Source organism: Artibeus jamaicensis, unplaced genomic scaffold (genome assembly GCF_021234435.1).
Source record: "Artibeus jamaicensis isolate MK-2021 breed Jamaican fruit bat unplaced genomic scaffold, CSHL_Jam_final contig_387, whole genome shotgun sequence".
NCBI lineage: Eukaryota > Metazoa > Chordata > Mammalia > Chiroptera > Phyllostomidae > Artibeus > Artibeus jamaicensis.
The window spans coordinates 11,875,812-11,896,060 of NW_026521812.1; the positions used below are offsets into that span (position 1 = coordinate 11,875,812).

The 20,249-nt window shown below is 35.9% G+C and overlaps 1 protein-coding gene and 1 pseudogene across 1 annotated transcript in view; both read left to right on the forward strand.

Annotated features, from left to right (window-relative positions):
- The first annotated feature begins 2,102 nt into the window (after window positions 1–2,102).
- LOC119045002 (triadin-like) overlaps window positions 2,103–20,249 on the forward strand; it is a 158,638-nt gene continuing 140,491 nt past the window's right edge. The window contains exons 1-3 of the mRNA XM_053664795.1: window positions 2,103–2,151; window positions 2,229–2,288; window positions 2,715–2,774. Coding sequence (XP_053520770.1) covers window positions 2,264–2,288; window positions 2,715–2,774 — 85 coding nt within the window. The 5' untranslated portion in view covers window positions 2,103–2,151; window positions 2,229–2,263. The remainder of the gene's footprint in view (window positions 2,152–2,228; window positions 2,289–2,714; window positions 2,775–20,249) is intronic.
- LOC119044998 (transcription factor BTF3-like) lies at window positions 2,909–3,443 on the forward strand (annotated as a pseudogene).

Consider the following 20,249-nt stretch of genomic DNA (forward strand, 5'->3'; position numbering starts at 1 on the left):
ACTTTTATATCCCTACAGGGTATAATTAAATTGTTGTGTCTTTTATAAAGGAAAAACTGAATTCCACTGCTGCCAAATCACCTACGGAATAGAGACAATAGTGCTTGAAGAAGTACAAAATCTTCCTAAGTTGATGTTTTAAATGAATTCACCATGAATAAAGTTGGTCCCATAATGACAGCTTAAAGGTCTACTTCATAAAAATGTTATTAAAGTGCATTATTTATAGCTGCTTTTTGTGGACTTGGCTCTTATTCATGACTCTCACCATGTATGGTCATAATCACAGGCAGAGTGTATAATGGGAGCATTAGCTCAATATGGACTAAGGCAAGAATACTGTACCATCACAATAAAATTCCAGATGTATTCATTTAAAGGTAGAATTTACTGTACAAGGGCATTCCCTTTAAAAAAATGAAAATGGAAAGAATGTCTTCTATCTTATGGCCTCAAACATCTACTTTTATTCTGAGGTTTACTTTATAAGAATGACTAATTGACACAAACTTCTAAATGAAATATTTCTTCATCTACATTATTAAACTTAGAGACTTGGATTGTGAGTTATGATTTTATTGTGACTATGGCATTGATTTCTGATATACATGAAGAGTATTTCCAGGTACTCCATATTCTCATTAACCCCTTTTCTAGTGCATAACCATCAGAAGGTGATGTTTAGCAAATGCCAGGCTAATGTCCTAGAACACATGTTTATTTTAATAAGTTGGAAACCCCTTCCTACATCAAATTTTCCCAGAGAAGCTGAAAAGAATAATACTTAAAAGAATCTATTATTCAGGATTTTAAACATGGTTTCCATATTTAATATGTATGAACCTTTAGGAAATGGCAAAGTGAAGTTCAACCGGTTTATTTCCAACCGGAACTACCAGAGACTGACTTCTTGATTTTGTGCCTCCAACTGGGTGGCCTGTGACGGCACAGTGCAGACACGCTGAGACAGGGCGTGACTCTGCCTCTCCCACAGACAGCGACGTGGCTCTAGGAGTCACGAAAAAGAGTTCTTCATAGATTATACTTCCAACGCTGACAGAAAGGGTTGTCTCTGATACTGTAGGTAAAAAAAGGACGCCTAAGGGAATGAATTAACTCCAATATTTAACAGGATGCAGTCATTAGTAGATAAGCATTCACACTAGAACTGTTCATGGAATTTTTTCAGCATAGTAATATTCTCATGATAGTTCTGGGCAATGAACATCTTTGACTGCTTCACATCTATGCTTAAAAAACAAATGACAAAGGGAAAATATTTTAAATATAAGGTAAATAGCACGAGTAATTGAAGATAAAAAACAATTGATTTCTAACAATGACTGTGCTTACAGTTGTAGCAAACCTAAAAAAACCCAACAAAACCTGAACATTCTATCTCAATAACTTCTGTACTTCTGCATGGCTTTGTTATTTGAAATAAGTACACTTACCAGAACAAGTCCAGGGATGTCCAATTGCTACACCGCTATGGCTGGGCATTGAGTTTCCAACTGCCCCTCAGAACAAGACGATCTCAGGCCTCTGAGACAGAAATATTTCCTGAAGTTCACAGGCAACACATACTGTTCTATGTGGCATCCAGACTTCCTGCTACTCCTGGGTGCAAAAATGGTCTGAGCACTCTGGCTGATACAACCACTCAGAAAGGGCAGTGGCAGTTATGTCCCCAACACACTGCCAGACAAATGTCACCAGGCTCCAAATGCCTATTGACAAGAGGCAGATTTGAAACGCAGTTAAACCAAAATAGATACTGTGAATGGCTCAGTGTATTATTTCTAATAAAGCTGAATATATGAAAAGGTAACAAAAATAATTCTTTTAGCTTGCCTGTGTCTTTCTTAAGGAAATATGCTTTAATTTCATGTACTACTATTTCACTATAGGCCCTAGGTAAGTGTTTTGTTCAGGAAGCTCAAGATCTCTTCTTTATTAGTTGTAGACAATATTGACGGCCTACAATATTCTGCACTAGCTGCGAACCAGGCACTGTGCAGCGTGCTTTGTAAACATGATCTAAATTTAAGGAAGGTATTAGTATCTTACAAATGAGGAAAACAAGGCTTAGCAAGATTAAATCACCTGCTCAAAGTCACAGAGCTATCTGGAGGCAGAACTCACTTAACGGTAATCCTTCTTTCTAATCTTAGTTTTTCTTTTATACTAAACTTTTGTAAACAAAGTACTTTAAATTTCTCTTCCAGAAAAAGAAGGAGAAAAAAAGAAAGCTGAGAAGAAAATGACTTCTGAAACACAAAAGAAAGGTAAGGAATTTAAAAACTGTCCAACGCATAAATCGATTAGTATCCATTTATAATGCTGCTGGTAAAGCTATCGTTTTCTAGGGAAGAAATTTCCTCAATAATTTCATTGTTGTTAGTAAACACACTCTTAAGACTTATAAATATTTCAAATAAAGTTGAAATTCATGAATTTTTAAAAGAAAATTCAAGCCTAAACACTTTTAAAAATATATTATTGATTATTCTTTTTCTTAGGAGTAATTGTTTAAGTCTAACTCAGTACTTTACTTGGCAATACATATAAATATGATGACTACTATTTAATTCATTCTGTTTAATAAAAATGTCTTTCAAAAGAACAAATAACTTAATGTATTTTATGCCCTGTTATGTAAGAAGTAAACAGGTAGAGGGTAGAGGCTTATAACTTTCTCATTTTACTACCAGAAAAAGAAGATGTCAAAAAGAAAACTGAGAAGGAAGCTGCCACTGATGTGAAAAAAAAAGGTATTATACTTTCTTTGTTTCCTTAGTTATATTGTGTTTAGGATGTTTAAAAGAATCTTGGGGCTCCCTAGCTGCCATCTCACATCCCCGCAAGTGCACCCTTACTCTCAGCTGGTCTGCCGAAGACCTCTGAGCTCCAACCCCAGTGCTTGTGAGGCCCAGCTTCCTCTCCAACAAGATGAAAGAGACTATCATGAACCAAGACAAACTCACCAAACTGCAGGCAGAAGTGCTTACTGGTGGGAAAGGAGCTGCTCGTAGAAAGAAGAAGGTGGTTCACAGAAGAGCTACGGTAGGTGATAAAAAAAACTTCAGTTCTCTGTAAAGAAGTTAGGGGTAAACAATATCCCTTATGCTGAAGAGGTAAGTATGTTCATGAACCAAGAAACAGTGATCCACTTGAACAAGCCTAAAAAGTTCAGGCATCTCTGGCAGTGGACACTTGACCATCACAGGCCACGCTGAGACAAAGCCGCTGGCAGCAATGCCGGTCAGCATCTTAAATCAGCACAGCGCAGACATTTGACTAGTTCAAGAAGACTTGCCACAGCTCTGCCCAAACAGTCTGTGGATGGAAAAGCACCACTTGCTACAGGAGTGGATGATGATGACAACATCCCAGATTTTGTGGAGAATTTTGATAAAGCTTCCAAGAATGAAGCAAACTGAATTGAATGAACTTTGGAAGAAGATAAACTTGAAGAAGTTACTGGGAGCCATTATTTTAGAGTATGACTGCTTTTTCAAATTTTGTTTGTGGATCGGATAAAATCTACATCCCTAATATTTTCAAGCCCTAGCTCCTTGGACACTCTATCTCTGTTCAGTGTTTGCTTCTACACAAATCATTCCTTGAAGTTGATTAAGCTGAAAAAGCCTGGGAATAAAGTTTGAAACAAAGGTTAATGAAGTTCTTTGCCTAATAAAAATAAAATAATCTTGGGGGCAAATTAAACAAATTGGATATAGATACTTAAATCTGTCTACATACAGATGTCAAAAAAAATTGCACCAGATACAGATAAATAGGAAGGAAGACTTTATTCAAGCTTTTGCAATGGGGGCAACAGACTAGAACTTGTTCTGAACCTAATTCCACTGAAACAAAAACAGGAGAGCTTTTGAGAGATGAAATGGGATGCAGGGGTGGGGAGGACAGAATGTAGGTCATCTGTATTTGTTAATTACCCTTACTCAAAAGAAAAATAAACTTTCTCTGATCTTCATGATAGGAATGTATTGTAGTACTACCATTTGCAGCAAGGCACCCACCAGAGTTAGATTCTTACCCTCCCACAAAAACTGGGAAATAAAGGTACTCTCTTTCCTGATGATTACATTTCAAAGGAATAACTCCCAGGTCCGTGCAAAAGATATTCTTGTGTTGTAAAACTGGAAAGATGTTTTTAAAAATTTATACCTCAAAGGAACAGAGAAATAATTTAAGATTATAAGTTTTTCTGCATGTAATTTTCTAAGAAAAGGGTGGTCAGGAGCCTAAGGTCAGGACAAAGGTCACCTTAAGTTTAGAGTACCTGATGGGGCCTTCAGGCTGTGCCGGTGAAGCCCTAATGAAATTGAGAGGCAACGCATAGCACAATAACAGCACTTTGGAAATACAAGAAGTTGAGAGAGAGTAATGCATGCCATTACGAAATGGGGTTGTTGAACAGCTTAGATTTTTTCTTTAAATTTAGTTCTGCTTTTATTCTTGTTCAAACATGAATATTTGCTTCTATTCAGGTTCAGCTTAAGTCCAGGTAGTAAAAAATGCAGTCATCTCAAGAGTAATGGTTTGGTGATAAGTGTTCTTACCCCAAATGTTTCCTCCACTAGTGTCAGTGATGCTTAAAATCTCATCATTAGAGATATTACAATTCCTTTGAGTTATGAAGAAATTGTCCTCTATTAAAGTGCAAGGCTTAGGGCCAGTGTGTATGGGGTAACAGACTAATTCCTCTCAGATATTAACACTTAATGTGAGTAAGATTTCCAGATCTTTCCTGTACAATAATACCCTGGAAAATGAGTCAGCAGGTAAGTTTTATGATGAAGAGGTTGAAGGGAAATTTTTAAGATAGGAACATTCCAGCTGGATGGCATTAGTGAACCTCCACTGAGAAAGTGATAGAATAGGTGGGGGCTGGGGGCGGGGAGCCGGTGGTGAAAGACACTGAAAAGTAGATTTCAGGATGCCAAATTAGACATCGATTACTCTTAGTAACAAAGAAGAATTTTAGAAAATCCTGACATCATGCTACAAATTGTGGGGGCAACTTTGCCTGCAAAGTGCCCCTGTCCGCCACGGATGAAAGTGAAACTACCAAGACATGATCTGCTTGGGGAGGAGAGGTGGTCAGTCTCTCAGAGGAGAAAGACCTAGAGCCTTTTCCTCAATGGGCTTTCACTGGGTTTGTTTTGCACAAGAATACAGTTAAGGATTAAAAAATAGATAGAGTTCAAAGAACTATGAGGGCTTATTCTCAGTCAGGGTCACATTGCTAAAGAGCCACAAAACTTTGAGGAACAAACTTCTTGCTCGGACCCTTATCATTTAAATGAGAGCATTCTAAACAAAGCAGGTTTCACAGGATTTTCCATATTCTTTCTTATGCCCAATCACCCCGCATCCCACTCTAGCTGGCAAAGGGCTGCACCACCTCCCCCATCATAGACTTTTAGGTTTAAGTGGATTAGAGCCAGGAAGCACTTCTCTCAACAGAAATGGGGACTCAGGCTATGTCAGAATAGCTGGGGGATGAGGGTCCATCACTCCCTCTTCGTTATAGCCCCCTGAGTGCTTGATGGCCTCCCAAGTGATCGTGTCTAGTTTAGGTTGCCCCCCCCCAGGGGTCTTACCCACCATAGACTAACTGACCAAGCGCTGGGAACAGGGGATGAAGCAGAAGCAGTGCTGCTGCCAGAAAGATAAGCTTTGTCTCCTAGTGGCTCACAGTCCAGAGGTCGCTTACTCAGCCTTATCCATGGGGGGCAGTTACAACTACTGAAACCAGGCAGAGCGGTTCTCAACAACAAATGGGGTACAAAAAATTTTAGAACATTGAATTCACATATAAAATTGATATATCATTGATTTGATATATAAGTGAAGTAGAATATATTGTAGAATGTTGAACTGCATGATTGTGTAGCTCATGAAATATCCAGTGAGTGATAGCCAGATGTTCTGTGGATCTGGGAGTTGATTGCAAATTAGTTTGCATTTGAAATTTTTCTTATCTAGGACATGACTGTAGAGTTTATTACATTATTGAACATTTACTAATTTTTACGTAAAACTTCATAACCCTGATGATACATATATGTGCACATACATACACATATTGTGTATATATTACATATATGTGTACATATTTATATGTGTATATAATATACATAAAATAAGACAAGGAAACCACAGTTCTGCTACATGGTGATGATGCTGAGAAATGGATTGTTGCTCGGGTCAGTGTGTCTGACAGTTACATGAGTGGGTGCTCAAAAGAAACAAAGTTCTTCCTAGACCATCAGTTTTCCTGAAATATTTACATTATAAAGTTTTGAATTATAATGTTCAATATAGTTATCATATGTATGCAAAAGCAGAAAACAAACTTTTGGCAAAACTCAGTGGTGCGTGTGGTGGTTGTTTTGGTTTTAGTTTTTGAGAGGAAAGGCAAACATGTTCATGTGCAGTGAGTGATGGGAAACCTGATGTTTCTGTGCTCCTGGGAGACCGGTGTGATTAGCCCAGCAGTCATGGTAAAGTGAGGCTGTGCATCGCTGTACGAGAACTGATTATGCCAATATCACTCCCTGCAAGGCCAGTGCTCATCCACTGAAGCAGAGACCGAATCGGCTGAGTGCTCAGCACATCTGGGGAAGGGCTGCTCACGCTCAGCTAGTGTTGAAAAACAAGTTTGTCTTTCTTCTAACTAGTTTTCTGTTTGCTTGTCATTTTTCTTTTGAATACACAAAATACCGTTGGCTCTTACAAATCAGTTCAACATACAAGCTCTTAGTCCCCAAATGCTCAAATTGTGTGTGTGTGTGTATGTGAAAGACAGACATGTTTAATTAGTGCTAGTTTTTAATTTGTATCTTTCTTTAGAGTTTGATCTTTCTTCCAATGTATTTTTGTGTTAGAGCAATGTGTTTTAAAAGAAGTCAGTTTGAAACTGTTATGAAACTAGTAAACATTTCTTGAGATAATGAGAGAAATTGATAATGACCTGACATCTTGCAGAGCTGGGGGCACATATGTCATGTCTTTCTAAAGCAGTTGGAGAAATATGGCAAAACATATGACACTAGTGCTCTAGTCCCAAAGAGCAGCACATGTACAAGGCATAAGATATGCCGGATGCTTATTTAATATATCCATGATATTTTACCATGAGTTTACCATGAGTTTTACCATGATATTTTACTATATGTATATTAGCTTTTTAGTATTTATGTGAATCTAACATACATCTATTTATGTTATTGGATATTGTCATACTTTATCCAGTTAAATTTTTGTTAGGTAGATGTAAAAGAACCTTAGAACCTTAGGCTGAGATTCTGTTGTGAATTTAATGAGCCTCTATTGCATGAAACCAGTAAATCACATTTTGGTAATAGTGACCTATGTTAGAGAATAGTGGGTGGGATTTTATATGATATAAAATTTCTAGCCCATCAATTAATAATGGTTGAAACTGGGGAATTGGTGCATCAATTGGTGAGTTTATTATAATACTCTCTTGCTTTTTATATTTTTGAAATCATCCATGATGGAGACAAATAAATAAATATCTATCATTTAAGAAACATTGTATGAGCCCTGACTGGCATAACTCAGTGGATTGAATGAGGGCTGTGAACCAAAGGGTCACTGGTTCGATTCCCAGCCAGGGCACATGCATGGGTTGTAGGCCGGTTCCCCTGTAAGGGGCAGGGGAGAGGCAATCACACGTTGATGTTTCTCTCTTTCTCTTTCTCCTTCCCTTTCCCTCTCTCTAAATAAATAAATAGATAAAACCTTTAAAAAAGAGAGAAACATTGTATGAAAACAAAAGACATGGTTATTTCACAATATTATTAGGCATGTTTCAGTCTGAAAAATGCTATGAAAAAAAGCAATCAAGAAAGGAAATAGAAACTTTTAAAATACATCTCCCTATGTGTGTAGCAGACTTCAGTGTTGACATATAAAAACACTCTACTTCCTACAAGCATAAGGGCTTCCGTATAGGGAACTAGTTGCACGTAAATTGTTGAAAGGACCTGAAGAATTAAAGGTAAGGAGCTGTTACTGTGTTATTGAGCACCATGCACAGCAGTGGTCAGTAAGCTGCTTCTTTCATCAAAACTGTCTCCACTGCCTCCTTTTAACACCCACAGGCTAGACAATGGAAATGTTGAGGCCAGCCTCGGTAACCAACATCAAAGAGACCTTTGTTTACCCAAGAATTTCTACTTTTCATTCTCCTCTAGGTGCCTGTATTCAGTGGAATTAACTATGCTGCAAGTGAGTCAGGGAGATGCAGTTTTTTTGTCATTCTAATTTTTCGTATTAGAAAGTGACTAGACAGGAAGTTGAAAGAGGCTGTCTAAGGTATCTACAATACATATACTTCCAGAAATGTTTTAGAACACAAACTTCATATGATATGATAAGAGATGGTTTTTGAAGATAGGAACTATGCCATGTCTAAATCTATCTTTGAGACCCCCACCCCCAAAATTGAGAAAGATGGCTCAATAAAGCAACATGATACACTTAAATGCGGTTTATGTTGTTCTTTACCTAAACTGTAGATAAAAGCAGCATGAATACTCTTCATTCCACAAGGTGATATGTCTGAAGGAATAATTTTGTCAGTGCTTGATGAAATTATAATGGTTAAAAAAGTTAAGAAGTTGTGTTTTCTTGTAATAAACAATTTTTATTTGGGGAAAATATAGAGAGCAGCATTGAAATAAGGCCAAAACTAAGATGATTCATTTTTCTCAGGCTGCTCTTTTTGGAGTTATAAGTTCATAAAGAAATTTTGGATTTAAACTTATTACCAACCTATATTTAAAAGCCTATTAAGTATAATTTTGACATAGTAACTAATAGTTAAAGATATAAAGTTATATTTCATCATCACGCTTATTTGAATAAAAGCATAATTTTTTTAAAAAGTATACTAAAAACTGGATAACTTTTCTGCAATGGAAGTGGAAGGTGGGGGTTAGTTAAGGCAGGGGAGAATAATGGGGGCGGAAATGGGGATAAGTGTAATTGAACAACAATAAAAAAAGTTAAAAAGACTTCTAGAAAAGGACAAATTCACTCATTCATTTATTTTTGCATGTACTCTTACAGAAAATATTCACTAAATGCCTGCTATCCACCAAGCATTGTAGTAGGTGTTGAGTGCACAGAGGTGGATAAATGGATGTAAGCATTTTTTAAATGGAGCTCACGGTTTGATAAGTGAGGCACATGGTGAATAAATGGACACAATGTCCAGAAGCACAAGTTAGGGTGAGCGCCACAGAGGAAACAAATTTGGAGCAACCATAGGAAACAATGGGTGAGGGTAGGGAGCTATTAAGGTGGATAAGCTTGTTAAAAACCCCCCTCTCAGAGACATTTACATTGTGCTGTGATGTGTTAGAAGGATCCAGCTCCGTGTGCCTCTTTTTGTGGTATGACTATGACATGTGAGTTTGTGATGTGTATATGTGCAGTATGCATAAGAGAAAACACAAAGGATCCGAATGTAGAATACACAGGGACATGTGTAGGTGTTTAGATTTATTACAACTATAATGGGAAATTCTTGAAGCGTGTCAGCAGTGGAGGAAAATATTCAGATTTATGTTTAATACAAGTATATTCTCATTTGGGTAATGGGTTACAAGGAAAAAAGAGAAGAATTAAGCCATAAGAGAAGGCATCTCATCCAAGTTTTGTATTTTAAGTGCTTTACAAATATGAGTTCATTAATCTTTATAATAAATTAAGAAATAAACTATTAGAATCTTCATTATAAAAGTGAAGGTCCTGCCAGTGTGGCTCAGTGGGTTGGGCATGGTCCTGCAAGGCCAAAGGTCACCAGTTCCATTTCTGGTTGGGGCACATACCTGGGTTGCAGGTTCGGTACCAGATCAGGGAATGTGTAAAAAGCAACCAATCAGTGTTTCTCTCTGTTTCTTTTTCCTTCCCTTCCCCTCTCTCTAAAAGATAAATAGATATTTTGTTTAATTAAAAAAAGTAAAATTGGGGACCTAAGATATAGAGAGAGTTTAAATAACTTGCCTAATTTCACACAGCTAGTAGTAGTTAGGGCAAACCACAGTGTATATACTCTGAACCGATAAATAAAAGGGTCTGGAACTCAGTGGAGATTCTGAAGTGAATCTCCACTGAGATTTACTGTATAAATACAGTAATCCATGTAGATCATAGTTAATGCCCTGAGGGTAGATGAGATTACCCAGAGAGGTTGAGTCAAAAGAACGAGAGAGTAGAATACAGAGTCAAGGCCTAGAGAATTCCAAAATCTAGAAATTGGGTATTTGACAATAAAAAAAGGGAAGGCTGAAAGGAATTTCGAAAGAAGCTAAAAGAAAAGCAAAAGATTTCAGTATTAGAGACATTTCAGACATGGTTGGGTCAACAATCAGAAAGCTATTGGATTTTTGAACGTTGCTTAGATGTTATGACATGAAGGCAGAAAAGACAAGAGCAGGCACCTGCAGTGACAGGAAAAAGCCAGGTTACAATGGAGGTACAAAATGGGGGAGAAAGTGGAGTGTTTCGTTTTGTTTTTTTAATTGTGGCTTCATAAGGAATAGAGGCTTTTTTGGCTTTGTTTAGTCCTGCATTGAGAGGGGAATTCGGAGCTTGATGAACATGAAGTGATACATGAAGAAACAGGGTGTGAGTGGAAATTTAATAGACAATTTAGAATCCATTGCTTGATGAGCACATCAGGGAAAATAATATGATTTTTTTCAGAGATAACACTACAGACACTCTAATAGTAAAACGTTGGTGTTTTCAAGTTATGAAGAAGAATTCATTCAAATTGTCCAGGAATGAGAGGCATACATTGGGAAGATATACAATAGAACATGAGGTGACTTCGGTGATAAAACTAAGACTCCCCCCATATACTGTGAATTGAAAGCCTCAGTTTTAGAAAAAGGTATATCCCCAATTTCCATGATGCTTACTTGAAGGGCGAAAGATAAGTATGTGAAATGTGCTTTGGCAAAAAGTTTTAAAGATCATTCAGTTAAAATTTTCCATCAGAACTTTATATTAAAATATCTGAGTGGCAGTAAGTTAACCAGATAAGATTAATTCAATATAAAGCTCATGGGCTTGTGCTGTTTTAAAGAATATGACATACCTATTTCCATGGAATACTTTCAACTACTGCATGGGACAAATACTACTAAATTCAGCACAAACTCAAACCTTCGGTTATTTATTTATTTTTTCTATGTAAGAACTCCTTTTGTCATTGAGAAATTGCAAAAAAAATCCTATATGGAAGCTTATAGCTTTGACTATATCATCAAATTATATGCCTACCAGAAATAGATTATCTTCATTTTTATTTTATGAATCTTTGGTGACAGGTTGTTCTAGCTCAGAACTCAAAACAATTTACAGGGCAGATTACAAACTACTAAATATATTTATATGTAATAAAAGTAATAAAAGTGACTTCCATGAAATGTTTATATGTACAGATATAATCAGGCAAGATAACATATAATACCTTTCATGAGTTCATTATTAAATTTCAGTTTAAAAGAGCAACATTCTATTTTTCAGGCTTATATTTTGAGAAGATAATAGCTTTATAATGTTCATCTTGTCTCCTCTCTATTTGAAAAGCACTTCATTATAGAAAGTTATATGATATTTTAATTTTGTATTTTGCACATATATATCTATCTCTCTATATATATTTGGACAAGATTTGACAAGTGTGTTAGCTTAGTATTATTTGTCAGACACTGAAATTTACACTAACTTTTTTTCAGGATTCTATATATATTTTACTACTCTACAAATCAATACCAACTTATAGAATGCATATACTTCATTCACTTTTGAATGATGTTGCTGCAATTATAGTAAACTTCTAGATGAAATTATTTTAAGAAATTATTCTGACAGGTTGTTGGGGGCTGGGACAAGCCTGAAACAGGCTGATACAATCAGGCCTGAAGGTTGCGCCTGAATAACAGGATGCTGCGGTTAGGAGCCATAGAACCTCCCCTCCTGGACATGCGGGTGGCACACCAATCAGTGCCTTGATCACGCGCCCGCCATGCACCCCCCGACCAATCGCAGGCTAGAGCACGCTTTGAAGCCACCTATCCACTGCACTTCCTCCACTGCCCTCCTCTATATAACTCCCTCCATTTTGAAATAAATTTGCAGCTTGATCAGAATCCTTTGTCTTGCTGCCATTCTTCGCGCCTCCTGTCCCATCCCCCTTCATCCGTTACAGGTATGTCAGCGGACCCCGTTGACTGCCTCGCGGGCCGAGGCAACAGGTAAATAATTGGAAACCTGGCACAAATAGGACCTGATCCTATTAGTAGCTCTCAGCCCCAACTTAAGGCTGCTCCTTATTTACAGGGCAACAGTATGTTGCTTTCCAATCAGCTTTTTGTTCCAAGATAGATTAGGTTGCAAACCTGAATTCGGATAATGACAGCTTGACTATATTAAAAACATTTGCAATGCTTGAACTGAAGGCAAGATAATACATTTTATTTTCAAGTGTTTTGTAATCATAGAAATCATTCAAAACAACATATGCTTATTCTCTTGAGGGTAAGAAATTTTGTAATGGAACAATTCAGGAAAGTCTGCTGACTTGTTTCTTAGTATGGTATCTTTGATTACCTCTTATATCACATCCGGATTAGCTGAATAGAAGCTAACCTGCTTCAGGGCAGGCTAGAGGGGATTAATGTCATGACTTTGTGCTGTGGGGTATCTGAGGGAACCCTCCAACCTCTAACAAGTGTTGGGGGGGAGCAATGCAAACTATCAATTAAGGCATTTTGGCTTCAAAAAGTAATTTCAAAATGCCATACATTTGAAAACTGAAAAAAAGGAAGAGGTTCATATTAGAAATTATTTAGGCCTGGAAAAAAAAGAACGAGTAGATAACATTTCAAAAATTTTAATGTTTATTAAAGAGAATCAAGACTACCCTCCCACTGACAATGAAAACAAAATCAACCATGAACTTGAGTATGGAAGAGTTGCTATATTTTTGAAGTACTTTCAATAGGAAGAATTGAAATATATATGAGGAAGAATCAATAAACAGGTTATGAAAAATTTTCTCTGCATTAATCAACATATTGATATTTTGAGCATTTATTGTACCCATATTAAATTATTTTTAATTGCAGGTTATATTCAGAATAAATTACTTATAAAATTAGAAAGAAAATACTTCTATTTAACATTAAAACAAAGTGGCCTTTTACAAACATCTTAAATTAAATTTTAATGAGATTATACAGAGTGAGACAGGAAGTGAGACGTTTGTTAAAAACATTTTTTTAAATTTTAAAATATAGGATAATTTTAACAAATTTCTTGGAAAATAACATACCCAGAGTATTCTTTGTGATCTGGGATAAACATTTAAGCATATAGTTGCAAGATATCCAGTAAAAATATGATTATTTGTACTAAAATCTCTAATATTTTTCTTTGAGTGAAAGTAAAGCTTAAAATAATCAAAATAACATTTCCTTCAATTCCAGTCTCTCTGGGAATACCAAAAGCAGGTTTTCATAATAACTTAGCAAATTGTACAACTATATATTCCTTTTATCAAGAGCACCTAAAAGTAATAATAACAGTTAAATATATTCACTGTTTTCTCATTTAATACTTAATAACAACTCTTGATATATATATATATTTTTAATACTCATTTATAGACAGGGAAACTGAGGATTGAAGCAGGTAATGAACTGGCCATGGTCCCCAGATGGTAACGGAGCAAAAGCAGGAGGAAGTTCACCACATAAATCTCACTGTTTTTTGCAGCCAGAATACATTTTTTCCAACTCTGTAGATTGCTTGAATATCTTTTTCTTTTTCCTTCTCTTCTCTTCCCTTTCTTTTTCTATTTTTCTTTTCCTTTTTCTTTTTCCCCTAATTATTTTGAGGTCATATTGTAAAGAGGAATACCAAAAAGGAAAGAAATAAAGAAGATATACTATTAATCTGATTTTCTTTCTTGTAATCATGTTTGCTTGCATTCATTCACTCAGTAAATATTTAATATGTGCACAATGTCTGCAAGGAAACCTGCTAGATATTGGAGATAGATCAATGTAAAAGACATGGTACTTGTTCTAAGAGACCTTAGAATAGAGGCTAATAAACATGTAATGTAATGTGAGGGCAGATATAAGAGCTCACACTAAGATCAAAGTGAGTAGAGAAACTGTAGGAAGTTAGTGGCCATTAGAGATTTACAGCAGGGATGCTACAGAAATGTAATAAATTATTTGACCTAGATGCATTTAACATGTTTTCAAAAAGGATAGACACTGGAAGATATAAAATTTTAACAGTGGTATATCACTAATGTAACTTGTTCTCACGAGTGGTAGACCATGTAAAATAAGAAATTGATTGGTTTATCTAACTACAGTTCTAGAGTAAACTGTTTCAGTTTGGCTTGATCCAAGAAATCAAATGATATCTTTAGGATGAGGTTCATCACTGTGTTTTTAGACTCTGCTTCCTTGACATTGGCTCACTCCTTTGCCAACTGGTCACATGTGCCTGCCTCCTGCTCTAGATCCTCACTTGTTTGTGACCTTAAGGGAAAAATAATAGGTGGACTTCCTGAGAGCTCAAACAGAAAACCTTATGTGAGTTATACTGGGCCCATTTCGGAATTGACCTTCGTGGAAATGGTAAAGGAATAATCTAATTGTCTTAGCTTAGACCATAGGTCCTATCCCTTGAACAGAACAATTAAATAAATTTTGTTTAAGATATTTGCACTAAAATTGGAATGAGGGCATTTATTTCCTCAAAACTCAGTTAGTGTAATACAATCACAATACAATGGGATATTAACTATATGGAAAAATATATGTAAGTTCTCTTTAAGAAGTTACTTCTAAATAGTGGCAATATGAATGATTTTACTTTTAAAAAAATTTTATAGGATAAAATAAGGGAGAAATTGAGCTACCATCTATCAAGAGAATACTCAAATATTTTAGAAAAGCAACTCAACATTGGATAATGTAATGTAATATCGGCCTCCAAAAGAAAATAAAATTATAAAATTCATAATTAAAACATTATGTCTAGAATAAAGAATGAAATTCCTCTATCATCCTTTGTAGAATTAGAATCTCATTGGAACAAGAATCGTTAATTTTAGCAAAGATGTTTTGAAACCAGATGATATTCAGAAGAGAGTACCTTGGGAATGTGAATATATAGCATGGAAACAAGAAACCAGGGAGAACATCAAAGTGATATTCATAGCTTTAAAGCACTCTCCCATTTAGTATACTCACTCTTTTATTACCCATTAATAGCATTCAATAGTCACACTTAGAAGACAAACTGGAATGTTTAAGATTATACAGAAAATATTTATAGTCAGCGAAGTCTACCATTCCAAATATTTAAGCAGAAAAAAAAAATAAGCATGTCTCTGGGATTTGTTGAGGGAAATCCTACAAGCATAATAATTTGCCCTGACTGATGTGGCTCAGTGGGTTGGTCATCATGTCATTAACAAAGAAGTTTGCTGGTTCGATCCCTGGTCAGGGCACATACCTGGGTTACAGGCCAGGTCCTCGGCTGGGGGCATGCAAGAGGCAACTGAACAGTGTTTCTCTTCCTCCCTTTCTCCCTCCTTTCCCCTCTCTCTAGAAATAAATAAAATCTTTTTTTTAAAAAAAGAATGAGTAAGTTAAAGTAAAAAGGACTTATAAGACTATATTTTTCCAAAACTACATATCAGGCTAAATTAAACTAATGTCTGGATTTTTTTAACCTTTGAAATGAAACTTTTTATTAACATGACTTCATATTTGGCCATTTGTCAAATTCTCTTAAATGATTAAAAAATGTCTGGTCAAGAGCTGATTTCAGGAAGTGAGGTCAGTTTATGTTCACTGTACATAACCTAAATTCATACTTCCCCCCCTGTCTGTCTACCATAGCATAAAATATTGCTCTGAATCTAATCAGAGCATGTCTTATTAATGTCTGCATAATCCCAGGACACTATAAAAAGGAAATAAAATATATAACATATTTGGAATAATGATTAATTGCCCTCAGGGTAAAGAAATGTTTTGAGACATCTCAGTAGGAAAACTCCAAAGACAATAGCTTAAGGTAGGAGGGACAATATAACAATAATTCATGATGCAAAAGATGGGGGAGGAAGCTTGCAGACAACAGAAGTTTGCGGCTAGAAAATAAGAATTGTGATTAAGTATTAGGAAGTTTGCTTAAAACTTCCTAAAGTAATTGAAGGAGGCATGGATGAGCATATATAATACTTACTTAATTAAAAAAGTCTTTTTTTGTCAAAAAATAATTTCACTCAGGAAAAAGAATGTAGCAATTATGTTAGTCACTGCCCATATCCTGTTAGCTATGTTAATCTCAAAATATAAGGTCAAAAAATGAACAAATGAAAAGACTAATGCTAAAATACCTCAGAGGCAGAGGCAGATAAAAATAATTGTTCTGAAAGGTATTATCTGAAGTAGAGGTGGGGAAGTGCATGCTCAGGTTGTAACACATCACAGGGCAAAAAAAAAAAAAAAAAGAGAAAATTGCCATGGCACTAAGCATGTAAGTCTCTCAACACAATATGATGAAATACTTTGGTCTGTTCCTCCCTAAAAGTGTACATATTTACTAAGGTTCTTAGGAATGTACACTGTTTCTTATTTTTGCTAGTCTATGCCTCTATACAGTGTGGGCCCAGGGGACATTTGTAAAGTAAATGCTGAGCCTTTTGGAATGATGCTGACTAACAGTTCACTTTTCCTTTTCTGAGATTACTGTTTCCAAACTGTTCCCCCTTTTCAGTCCTCCCTCACCTTTTTACCCCTTTTGTCTATCAGCTGAATACCTTGCTTCTTAGTTCCCTTATAAAATAAAAATTAGGAGACAGCTCTCAGGAGCTCTGATCATCAAATCCACTAACATCCTTCAGTTCTTTCTTTATATCCTCTACCTGAATACAAATACAATACAATACAATACAATACAATACAATACAATACAATACAATACAATACAATACAATACAAAATACAATGCATTGTTAAAATGTTCCTACTTACAGGGGCAACTATTACACTTGTGCAAATATGCTTTGCCTGTCAGCTAACTCAGGATTATTTCTCCAGCAATATTCTCCTCTGCAAATGTATTTGACTTCATCTGCTGGTTATTCAGAGCAGCATAGAATGTGCTACATATCGTTTTTCTTTAATATTTTTAAAAAATGCCCTACTGTTAAGGTGCATCCCTCACAGAAACAGACTCATTTCTCGGATCCCTTTTAGATAGAGCTCAACTGTTCGTGTGTTGTTGACTCTCTCCTTCCAGTGTTGTGTCTGCGGCACTCAGGCCTTCACCACACACAACTCTTGTCCAGGCTGCTCCTGACCTCCACATCACCAAAGCCAAATGTGAATTCTCAGTTCTCAAAGAGCATTTGACAGCCAATCCTTTTTTTTTCACTCAGATGCTTAGGCAATACTTTCTCCTTTTTATCCTCTCTGGTCACTCTCTTTTGGACCTTTTTTTCTTTTTGCTGGTTGCTTCCCTTTCTTTCTGGCATTTAAAAGTAGAATCATCTAGAGCTTGAGTCTATGTCTCTTTCTCTGTACTCACTTCCTGTTACCTTGTAAAATCCCATGATTCTAATACTATCTTTAAGGTAATGAGCCCCAAATATACGTCAAAGCTCTGATGTCTCATTAAACTCCACATCTAGATGTGTACTTGCTCATTTTACATATCCATTTAAATATGCATTAAACATTACCAAATTAATGTGGGGTTTGGAAAAAACAAACTCAAATGTTCACACATATACATACATACAACCTCAAATGTGTTTGCTATACTCCTTTTCTTATCATTAAATTATTACACCATTTTTTTTGCATAGAAACAAATCTACATAGTCATCCTTAACTCCTTTTTTCTTCTTCTTCACCTATTATTAAATATTGCCACCTTCACCTTGAAATATGTTTAGTAGTGGATGCTTTCTCTCTGTCTTTAAGGACCACCCCAGTTGAAGCACCATCATCTCTTGCATCCATAGGTATGGTTATAATAGAACTGCGATAATAAAAACTCTAAAAATGTCAGCAACTTTGACAGTTTATTTTTTGTTTATGCTACGTATTAGGAAGGGGCTCTTCTTATCATAGCTGCTCAGGTCGTCAGACCAGTGGAGACCCTACCTGCATCTGGTTCCACCTTTACAGAGGCTTCCATCTCACTCAGAGTAAAATCTGGGTCTCTGCAGTGCTGTGGAAGGCTCCTCAGGAACCATGGCTGAAAATAACTCTAAGGCAGCATTTTTCATGCAGCAAGGTCATTAACTGAGGTTCCGACCACATGTCTTTTATACTTCTAATTATTTGTTTTTGGAACATGTTTCTTCCATTTTAGTAAAACCTATAGTTTTAGCATTTGAATTTCACAAGTATGTGCAAATTTTAACTTGCTGTTTCAACCAAATTGCAGCCTCCACTCAAATTTTATTGAAATGACAGCTATAAGCAATGTGTGAGGTTTTTAGCTAGCAAGTGGTATTTAAAAAATATGACAGAAATCTAATTAATGTATAATTTTTTCTTTTTTTTAAAGATTTTATTTATTTTTAGAGAGGAAGGGAAGGAGAGAAATATCAATGTATGGTTGCCTCTCATGAGTCTCCTGTTGGAAACTGGCCTGCAACCCAGTCATGTGCCCTGACTGGGAATTGAACTACGATCGTGTGGTTTGCAGGCCCACGCTCAATCCACTGAGCTACACCAGCCAGGACCAATTTTTTCTTTTTTATGGGTTCAGCAGAATTAAGGACTGCTTGAATGTGATTCTTAGGGTAACAGTATGGATGTAATAATTTCTAGTTTTAATTTTAATATTTCACCTAAAATGACATGTGGTGTGCTTGAGTGTGTTATTGTTATGTTACAGAATCATATGCTTATGATTTTGTAATAAAAGAGGGTGTTATTTGTGGCAGACCCTGTATAACGCCCATTTAAAAGGCACAATTTCAAATTTGTTATAAAATGGTTACTATGAAAAAATTTGGCTTTGGTAAGAAGACATGATGATGTTAAAGTCAGCAGAAAAGAAATAGACCAGAATAACCATTTAGAAATGGGAAGGGGAAAGAGTCAAAGCCTAGGTTGGGAAACAAGTCTTGTTCAGTTTGATATTTTGGTAGTACTAAGAATACAGTGTCCTTCTGTGCCATTGAATCCAGTTAAGTACAGTATATAAATATGATAAATTAAAAACCAATATTTTTGCCTGAAGAAAAAAATATATCAATAAAAACTGTCAGTAGGCTGTTAAAGTTTTCCCTCTGGAACTTCCCTTTTCTCTCCATCCTGTTCATTTGCCCAATGGCTCTTCCCTTGATCTCTAATGACATGGCTCAAATAAAGGTTCAAATCATTATCATCGATGCACCTGCCACTCCACCCTATTATGCGCACATCACCCAAACTGGAGTCTTGTCCGTAGACTTTTTAAAAAGGGCCAGAAGCAGACGATTTCTTCTTCCTTGGTGGTAAATTAGGTAATGTGAGTCCAGAAAGTGCTATTGATTATAGTTATACCCTTATTGTGACAGCCAGCCTTGAAATACTGGAGATGTAGAGGCAGAGGAAAAAATGATAGACTTTTAATTTATTTCAAGCCTAGGATCTAGTTACCCTTGGAAACCACCCTTCTTCTGACCTCTTGCTATTAGGTTACATCATTTAGTTATTTGTTTGTCAAAGTTAGTTTGTGCTGGGATGCTGTCATTTCCAATTTAAATGTCCACTACCAAATGAAACCTCCATACAGGTTTAGAATAGTTATAGCAATCTAAAATCAATTAAATCATTGAGGTAGATAAATTATCAAGAATTTTGTGTTTGATAGATGTCATCTTGCTGCATGGATTTTTGTAAGAGGAAGATAATTCTTCTCTAATATTTATTCATAAATGTTTGCTACATGGTGGCCTGCTTTAGAAAGTGTGTGTGTGGATAGATAGATAGATAGATAGATAGATATAGATATAGATATACACATATGTATATATGTGTATATACATATATATATGTATTTGTTTATATTCAGACTTAGAAGAGAAACTATCTTCATCAATTTGGTACTTACTTACCAGAAAATTGGGTAGC